The 10104-nt window shown below is 45.8% G+C and overlaps 1 protein-coding gene across 1 annotated transcript in view; it reads left to right on the top strand.

The window, feature by feature from the left end:
- Positions 1 to 585, top strand: part of LOC149428517 (tyrosyl-DNA phosphodiesterase 1-like) — a gene marked incomplete at both ends in the record, with an annotated part of 26401 nt that extends 25816 nt beyond the window's left edge. The window contains one exon of the mRNA XM_089667313.1: positions 489 to 585. Within this exon, the coding sequence (XP_089523439.1) occupies positions 489 to 585 (97 nt within the window). The remainder of the gene's footprint in view (positions 1 to 488) is intronic.
- Positions 586 to 10104: the final 9519 nt, after the last annotated feature.

A 10104-nucleotide genomic window follows, 5' to 3' on the forward strand; every position in this document is an offset into this window, starting at 1 on the left:
ACTTTCCTACAGCAATCCACTTGGCAATAGTCTGATAGATTGGGGTGGAGAGTTCCAGAGGATGGGGGAGGCTCTGGAGAAGTCCTGGAGCTGAGCACTATAACCTGCAATAGGCAGCAGATAGGAGGTGTTTACACGCCGTGTTCACGATGCTTTGCGCCCGCGGCAAAGTTCAACCAGCATGTAGCGATCGGCAGGTTATAAGCCCGCAGAATTCTACACACTCCAGCAATTGGGGAAGCTCCACAAATTTCCCCACCACCAGGTGCAGTGCGCGTGTTTGCGAAACATTTGACATGAATAATGGGGTCCTCACTGCCTGTCGGTATCCTCTGAAGTGCGATCTGTATGCGGATCATGCTTCAGAGTAAAGGCAGACTTGGACGCAGGTCTGAATCTACCCTCAGAGCTCATGGAGAATCGTGACAACTGTGTACTTCTTGTATGATGGATACAAATCCACCCTGCTGGTATCTTCCTATTTCCAGGAATAAACCACTACTGATCGTCCACGGGGAGAAACAGGAATCCAAAGCGCGTCTACATGAAGCTGCCCACCCGTATGAACACATCCGCCTGTGTCAGGTGTGTAGGACATCAATTTCCTCCATAATTATAGTTTTGATGATTAGTAATATGATTGTTTTACATTTTACAACACTTTGTTTTTCTCCATCTGACCTCCGGCCTTCCCTTCAGTCTGGCACAGTTGTACCGGCCCCTCTCTTGGACTGGATTTCACTGCACACCGTGAGCTTCTCACAGTGTGCTGGCCCCTCCCACCACCCATAATCTTCTTGCATTGCAAAGAGAAGCACAGTGACCCAGTTATGATGTCAATGACAGAATAAGCACTGTTTTGATGGGCCCATTCACGTGTTTAACTAATTGCCGACCATAGATAGCCGAATGACGGCTGCACTGCGGCCGGCCAGTTCTGGGTGGACGTCATATGACGTCCTCCCAGAACGCGCTCTCCTGCGTGCCCCCCGGGGGCGCGCACCCGGCGATCTCCGTGATCGCTGTGTCCTACGGACACAGCTGATCACGTGATGTGGTAAAAGGCCAATCACAGCGGCTTTTTACCATGTGATCAGCGGTGTCCAATGACACGCTGATCACCGGGAAATGCAAATGCCGGTTCTCGGCTGCACTTTCCTCACGCTGTCAGATAGTGAGAAAAGTACTGCCGAAAACCGGCAGTTGTCAGAGCGGGGATCGGCACCGATCATCTGGGTCACTGATCACCAGTGCCCTGATGATCGGTGCCCACCTGTGCCACATACAAGTTCCGCCCACCTGTGCCCAGCAGTGCTACCCACCTGTGCCCAACAATGCGCCCACCTGTGCCACCCAGCAGTGTCACCACCTGTGCCCAGAAGTGCCACCTACCTGTGCCCAGCAATGCGCCCACCTGTGCCACCCAGCAGTGTCCTCACCTGTGCCTAGAAGTGCCAACTACCTGTGCCCAGTAGCGCCACCCACCTATGCCCACCAGTGCCACCCACCAGTGCCCATCAGTGCAGCCCAGCAGTGCTGCCAGTCAGTGCCCAGCGGTTGTGCCAGTCAGTGCCCAGCGGTTGTGCCAGTCAGTGCCCAGCGGTTGTGCCAGTCAGTGCCCAGCAGTGCCGCCAGTCAGTGCCCAGCAGTGCTGTCTATCAGTACCCATTATCAGTGTCGCCTATCAGTGCCGCATATCAGTGCCACCTATCCGTGACACCTCATTAGTGCTGCCTATCCGTGCCGCCTATCAGTGCTGCCTCATCAACGCACATCAGTGAAGGAGAAAAATTACCTGTTTGAAAAATTTTATAATAGAAACAAAAAAATTTTTTTTTTTTTTTAATTTTTTGCACTTTTTTTGCTTATAGTGCAAAAAGTAAAGTGCCCAGCGGGGATTAAATACCACCAAAAGAAAGCTCTATTTGTGAGAAAAAAATGATAAAAATTTCATATGGGTACAATCTTGCATGACCGCGCAATTGTCAATCAAAATGCAACAGCGCTGAAAGCTGAAAATTGGCCTGGTAAAGGGGGTATAAGTGCCCGGTAGGCGAGGGGTTAAAGGCTAACTCAATCTTTATTTAATTTATTTTTTTCCCACGTGTGTTTCACTTTTCACTTGTGTTTTTTTTTTTCTCACAGATGGAGGGTGTGGGTCCTCGGGCCTACCCTGAAGTCTAGGGGGAGGATGTGTGGCCTTTTGGTTCCTTCCTCCCCTGACCCTAGGGGGTCTCTCTTCGGGAGAGCCCCCTTACCAAGTACTTGATGGCTGGCTTTGGCTAGGCAAAAGGAAAGGGGTCCGCCAGGCCTTTTGGCTAGGCGGACCATGTGGAAACCTCAGTCCCTGTTGGTGTTTTGCACTAGCACGTTTTTTGTTCAATTACGGGTTTTTGTTTTTCGCACTTCCGCGGACAAAAAAAAAAGGCTAACTCAAACTTTTGCACAATGTTACACCCGTATTTAGGGTGTACCATGGTGCAAATGCCCCCGTCCCCCAAACCTTCCCGTCAAACCCCTTTTTTTTTTTTTTTTCTTTTTTTTTTCCCCCCAGCAGCCGCTGTCAATTTGAAATCGGTATGGCTGTGCCAGCCAGGAATCTGTCTGAATGAACTACAAGTCCTGTCCTGTCTGTCACTGTGGTAGACTGGTAGTCTTTAGCCTAGGTTCACGCTTGTGCGCATACCGCATGTGATTCGCACAGGAACCACACCGCATTCACATTCCAATCACATGCGAATTCTGGTTTCCTCCCAAACTCCAAAGACATGCTGGTAAGTTAATTGGCTCCTGTCTAAATTGTCCCTAGTATGTGTATGTATGAATGTGAGTTAGGGACCTTAGATTGTACGCTCCTTGAGGGTTAGGGACCTTAGATTGTACGCCCCTTGAGGGTGAGGGACTTTAGATTGTACACCCCTTGAGGGTTAAGGACCTTAGATTGTACGCCCCTTGAGGGTTAGGGACCTTAGATTGTACGCCCCTTGAGGGTTAGGGACCTTAGATTGTACGCCCCTTGAGGGTTAGGGACCTTAGATTGTACGCCCCTTGAGGGTTAGGGACCTTAGATTGTACGCCCCTTGAGGGTTAGGGACCTTAGATTGTACACCCCTTGAGGGTTAGGGACCTTAGATTGTACACCCCTTGAGGGTTAGGGACCTTAGATTGTACACCCCTTGAGGGTTAGGGACCTTAGATTGTACACCCCTTGAGGGTTAGGGACCTTAGATTGTCCCCCCCTTGAGGGTTAGGGACCTTAGATTGTACGCCCCTTGAGGGTTAGGGACCTTAGATTGTACGCCCCTTGAGGGTTAGGGACCTTAGATTGTACGCCCCTTGAGGGTTAGGGACTGATGTGAATGTACAATATATATGTAAAGTGCTGCGTACATTGATGGTGCTATATAAGTACCTGAGATAAATATATTCATTGACAGATCTCTGTGAATGAATGAAGTGGCTGTGTCAGCGATGCCCCGCACAGCTGCACTGATTTTAAAGCTGAATGCCTGGCATACCATGAGTTAAGTCTAATGAGGTGCCTGCCGCCTTGTAGACTTACCTCTATTGTTCACATCTGACAGGTTTATTTTGCTCCAGGAATATAATTTCCAGAGCTCCAACGCTGCTCATTGTGGCTCTCAGTTCCTTAAGGAGCAGAGTTACCGAAACTGCTATGCCTGCCCTTCCCCTCCTTCGGCCCATTCACAGAAGCCTTTGTATTATGTGAATACAAAGGCTTCCGTGAATGGGCAGCAGAGAGTAGAAGTGGGCATAGCTGCTCTGTGTGCTTCTCTCCTCTCTCATAGCCTCAAGTGTCCAGTGTATCCTCCAGGAGTGCAATAAACCTGTCACATATAAGTAACAGAGATAAGTCCTGAAGGCGACATGCACCTAATTGGAGTTAACTCATAGTGTGTCTGCACTTTTTGCAAAGCTGCTGAATTCTTGGAATTTAGCTTTAACCGCCTCCCACCCGCCATATAAGGAAATGATGGGCGGGCGGTGGTTCTCTCATTCTGGGAGGACGTCATATGATGTCCTTTCACTCTAGCTGTGCATGCGCGCCCCTGGGGACTCACAGCGATCGGTGGTGCGCTTTGTCTCTGGGACACAGCAGATACCCGATCGCAGTAAAGAGTCGGTGACATACTGTAGGCTCTATCATGTGGTCCAATCACAGCTGATCGCATCTAAATAGGAAATGCTGGTTATCGGCAGTCCGCTCCTCATGCTGACATGAGGAGAGCCGATAAGTGGCATTCCACTGAGGGGACATGTGCACTGATCATCAGGGCACTGATCAGTGTAGCCCCATCAGTGCCACCTGTCAGTATCCATAATTGCCCCCTGTCACTGCACATTGATGCCACATACCAGTGCACATCAATGCCACATACTGTATCAGTGCCATATCAATGCTGCCTTTCAGTGCCCATCAGTGATGCCTGTCAATGCCACATACCAGTGCCCATCAGTGCACATCAATGCCACATACCAGTGCCCATCAGTGCACATCAATGCCACATACCAGTGCCCATCAGTGCACATCAATGCCACATAGTGCCCATCAGAGCTGCCTTTCATTGCTGCTTTTCAGTGCCCATCAGTGATGCCTGTCAATGCCCATCAATGCCATATACCAGTGCCCATCAGCGCACATCAATGCCACATACCAGTGCACATCAATGCCACATAGTGCCCATCAGTGCTGCCTTTTATTGCTGCCTTTCAGTGCCCAGCAGTGTTGTCTGTCAATGCCCACCAGTGATGCTTGTCAATGCCCATCAGTGCCGCCTATCAGTGCCCATCACTGCAGCCTCATTAGCACACATCAATGAAGGAGAAAAATTACTTATTTACAAAATTGTATAACAGAAACTAAGAAAAAACTTTTTTCAAACTTTTCTGTCTTTTTTAGTTTGTTTAGCAAATAAAAAAAACTCGGTGGTGATTAAATTACCACCGAAAGAAAACTATCGGTCTCAAAAAATGATAAAAATTATGTTTGGGTACAGTGTTGCATGACCGTACAATTTTCATTGAAAGTGTGACAGCTCTGAAAGCTAGACATTGGCCTGAGCAGGAAGGGGGTAAAAGTTGCCCGGTAGGCAAGTGGCTAAATGTGACATTGTTGGTTGAGGGTGTTTGGACCTTTGAAACATGTTGCATATTATACCTTAACCCCTCGCCTACCAGGCACTTCTACCCCCTTCCTTACCAGGCCAATTTTCAGCTTTCAGCGCTGGCGCACTTTGATTGACAATTGCGCGGTCATGCAACATTGTACCCATATGAAATTTTGATCATTTTTTTCTCACAAATAGAGCTTTCTTTTGGTGGTATTTAATCGCCACTGGGCGCTTTACTTTTTGTGCTATAAATAAAAAAAGTGCAAAAAATTAAAAAAAAAAAAAAGTTTCTTTGTTTCTATTATAAAATTTTTCAAACAGGTAATTTTTCTCCTTCACTGATGTGCGTTGATGAGGCAGCACTGATGGGCACTGATAGGCGGCACTGATGGGCCCTGATAGGCAGCACTAAAGGGCACTGATAGACAGCACTAATGAGGTGTCACGGATAGGCGGCACTAATATGCAGCACTGATTGGCGGCACTGATGATGGGTACTGATAGACGGCACTGACTGGCATCACTGCTGGGCACTGACTGGCACAACCTCTAGGCACTGACTGGTGGCACTGACTGACAGCACTGCTGGGCAGCACTGGTGGGTGGGCACAGGTGGGCAACACTTCTGGGCACAGGTAGGTGGCACTTCTGGGAACAGGTGTGTGACACTGCAGAGTGGCACAGGTGGGGGCACTGCTGGGCACAGGTGGGCACAGGTGGGTGATCTGCTGGGCACAGGTGGGCGGAGCTAGAGGGCGCACTACTGTGCACAGGTGGGCGGAACTTGCGGGTGGCACTGCTGGGCTCCGATCATCAGGGCACTGATCATCAGTGTCCTGATGATCGGTGCCGATCCTCGCTCTGACAACTGCCGGTTCTCGGCAGTACTTTCCTCACGATCTGACAGCGTGAGGAAAGTGCAGCCGAGAACCGGCACTTGCATTTCCCTGTGATCAGCGTGTCATTGGACATGGCTGATCATGTGGTAAAAGGCCACTGTGATTGGCCTTTTACCACATCACGTGATCAGCTGTGTCCGTAGGACACAGCGATCACGGAGATCGCTGGGTGCGCGCCCCCCCCCATATGACGTCCACCCAGAACTGGCCAGCCGCAGTGCAGCCGTCATTCGGCTATCTGCGGTAGGCAACTAGTTAAATATCAGTGTAACATGTTGCTCTCGGTGAACCTGCCCTTAAAATAGCAGCACGTAGTTTTATAATGAGGATCGGGGCATAGAACCAGTTACCAATGTCACCTTCTCTCCTCGTGATGGGCCTTTATCAATCTGTACAGACCTGTGTTTAACCTGAAAGGTCCACCGGAGTCATGCTTTCAGATGTAAATCCTATAAGGAGGTCTATAATGTTCTGTTCAGTGTAAGCTGTGTGGGAGCATTTTGTGCATTCAGTGAAAAATGGGAAATCAGAGGGAAATCACATGCATACTTTAATCCCCTTTACATTTAAAAAAAACGATATATAGAAAGACGCTGGGGGGAGGGGGGGGGGTATTCACGGTATGCAAGTGCTCAATTCTAACACATGAATAAAAGCATTTGTTTTTCATATTTTTACATAAAAGGGAAGTTTTTTTAACATTCGCAGATTCTTTTTGTTGAAACCTTGAAAGAGCCCTTTGCAACATTGTCATACCGCAGCGTTTCTCATCCTAGGTGCGAGGTGCCCTGGCGTGCTGTCTCGGCTCATCAGGGGTGTCGTGCTGCGCCTGGTGTTTTCACACAGCGTCAGACGCTTCCACGGATCAGGTGGGCCGGCCGTCAGCACCAAGCGCCATTTGCAACATTGTCAGACAGCAGCGTTTCTTAAACTGTGAAAGTGATAAAGGTGTATGACCAACAAACTGCGCTGAATGTATAAATAAGTGATACTTATTACTATTGAATAATGTCTGTGTATAACCACTATGCTGCCACTTAAAAAACAAAACAAAAACAAAAAAAACACTTCAGGAAGTATTCAGGTGGCGCATATATCAATTTCAGTGCAAAAACTCTGTTAAAGAAAAAAAAAATGAAATAGATAGATAGATAGATAGATAATATATAGATAATAGATAGATAGATAGATAGATAGATAGATAATATATAGATAATAGATAGATAATAGATAGATAAATAGATAGATATATAGATAATAGATAGATAATAGATAGATAATAGATAGATAATAGATAATAGATAGATAGATAGATAATAGATAGATAGATAGATAGATAGATAATAGATAGATAATAGATAGATAGATAATAGATAGATAGATAGATAGATAGATAATAGATGGATAGATAATAGATAGATAATAGATAGATAATAGATAGATAATAGATAGATAATAGATAGATAATAGATAGATAATAGATAGATAATAGATAGATAATAGATAGATAGATAGATAATATATAGATAGATAGATAATAGATAGATAGATAATAGATAGATAATAGATAGATAGATAGATAGATAATAGATAGATATATGATAGATAATAGATAGATAGATGATAGATAATAGATAGATAGATAATAGATAATAGATAGATAGATAGATAATAGATAGATAGATAGATAGATAGATAATAGATAGATAGATAATAGATAGATAGATAGATAGATAATAGATAGATAGATAGATAGATAATAGATAGATAGATAGATAATAGATAGATAGATAGATAATAGATAGATAGATAGATAGATAGATAATAGATAGATAGATAGATAGATAGATAATAGATAGATAATAGATAGATAATAGATAGATAGATAATAGATAGATAGATAATAGATAGATAGATAATAGATAGATAGATAATAGATAGATAGATAATAGATAGATAGATAGATAATAGATAGATAGATAGATAATAGATAGATAGATAGATAATAGATAGATAGATAATAGATAGATAATAGATAGATAGATAATAGATAGATAGATAATAGATAGATAGATAGATAATAGATAGATAGATAATAGATAGATAATAGATAGATAGATAATAGATAGATAGATAATAGATGATAGATAGATAATAGATAGATAATAGATTGATAGATAGATAGATAGATAGATAGATGATAGATAGATGATAGATAGATGATAGATAGATGATAGATAGATGATAGATAGATGATAGATAGATGATAGATAGATGATAGATAGATGATAGATAGATGATAGATAGAAGATAGAAGATAGATGATAGATAGATGATAGATAGATGATAGATAGATGATAGATAGATGATAGATAGATAGATAGATAGATAGATGATAGATGGATGGATAGATAGATAATAGATAGATAGATAATAGATAGATAGATGATAGATAGATAGATGATAGATAGATAGATGATAGATAGAGAGAGAGAGAGAGAGATTGATTTAGTCCCCACCAATTGTGCAAGTTCTCCCACTTACAAAGATGAGACAGGCCTGTAATTGGCATCATAGGTAGACCTCAACTATGAGAGACAAAATGAGAAAACAAATCCAGACAATCTCATTGGCTGATCTGGAAAGAATTTATTTGCAAATTATGGTGGAAAATAAGTATTTGGTCACCTACAAACAAGCAAGATTTCTGGCTCTCACAGACCTGTACCTTCTTCTTTAAGAGGCTCCTGTCAGGGCAGGAACGCTGGAATGGGCAGGCAGGCCTATGGTACGGTCACGCTGCGACTGACGACAGCCACTACCCACAGACCAGAGTCCCTCAGGGCGCGGAGTCTAAGCCCCAGGCTACCCTTCACCAGGGCCCCTGATGGTGGGGATGGACTTGACGCAGCCTGAGACCAGGTCGCGGCCCCCGAGTGACCCCAGCTGCGATAATGACTGCCTCCAATGGCGTACAGCTGGTGGGAGCTAGATGGGAACATGAGTAGAGTAGTCAGACAAGCCGGGTCAATAACAACGGAGCAGACAGTACTAGACGGTAGGCAAAGAATACTCAGGTCACGGGCCGGGTTCAGCAATGGGAGGTCAGATAAAGGGTTAACGCAGAGAGTAGTCTTGTCCAAGCCGAGTCGGTTACCAGGAGAGCAATGGGAACAACACAAGAGCTTGCAACAGGGCAACATACAGGACACAAGTGCAGAGCACACTTGCAGACAGCAGGTTTAAATGTGCTCAACCACACCCTTCTGAGGAGGAGCCGCAGAAGACTGAAGGCATAAAGGTTCCCACCATGCTTTGCAGAAAACCAAGATGGATGCCAGCTCATGGAGATGCACAAGCTCTGAAGAAAGGTAGGACCTTGACAGTACCTCCTCCTCAAGGGCCCCTCCCCGGCTCAACAAAAGGTTTCTGAGGAAATCGGGCATGAAAAGCGCGGAGGAGGGCAGGAGCATGAACATCCGCGGAAGGAACCCAGGAACGTTCCTCGGGACCATAACCACGCCAATGGACCAGAAACTGTACCCGACCGCGGACCAACCGAGAATCCAAGATGCGGCTCACCTCATACTCTTCATGGCCGTCGACCCTGATAGGACGAGGCCGAGGTGGAGAGGCAGTAAAGCGATTACAGATCAGAGGTTTCAACAGGGATACATGGAAGACATTGGAGATGTGCATCCCAGGAGGAAGAGCAAGGGCATAGGCAACCGGGTTCACCCTGCGAAGAATGCGGAAAGGACCAACAAAACGGGGGGCCAGCTTTGGTGTGGGCACCCGAAGCTTGAGGTTGCGAGTGGACAACCACACCCGATCTCCGACCTGGTATGAGGGAGCGGGCAACCGTCTACGATCAGCCTGGAGCTTCTGGCGCTGTGCTGAGTCCTTCAAGGACCTCTGAATCTGCCCCCATGAGGAGCGCAGAGCAGCCAGGTGGTTATCCACAGCCGGAATGTCCTGTGGAGAGAACAACTCAGGCAATACAGCGGGTTGGAACCCATAGTTGGCCATGAAGGGGGACATCCCAGAGGAGGAGTTGACAGCCGAGTTCCTCG

This window comes from Staurois parvus, unplaced genomic scaffold, assembly GCF_062004578.1.
Source record: "Staurois parvus isolate SC_StPar_1 unplaced genomic scaffold, SC_StPar_1.0 ptg003169l, whole genome shotgun sequence".
NCBI lineage: Eukaryota > Metazoa > Chordata > Amphibia > Anura > Ranidae > Staurois > Staurois parvus.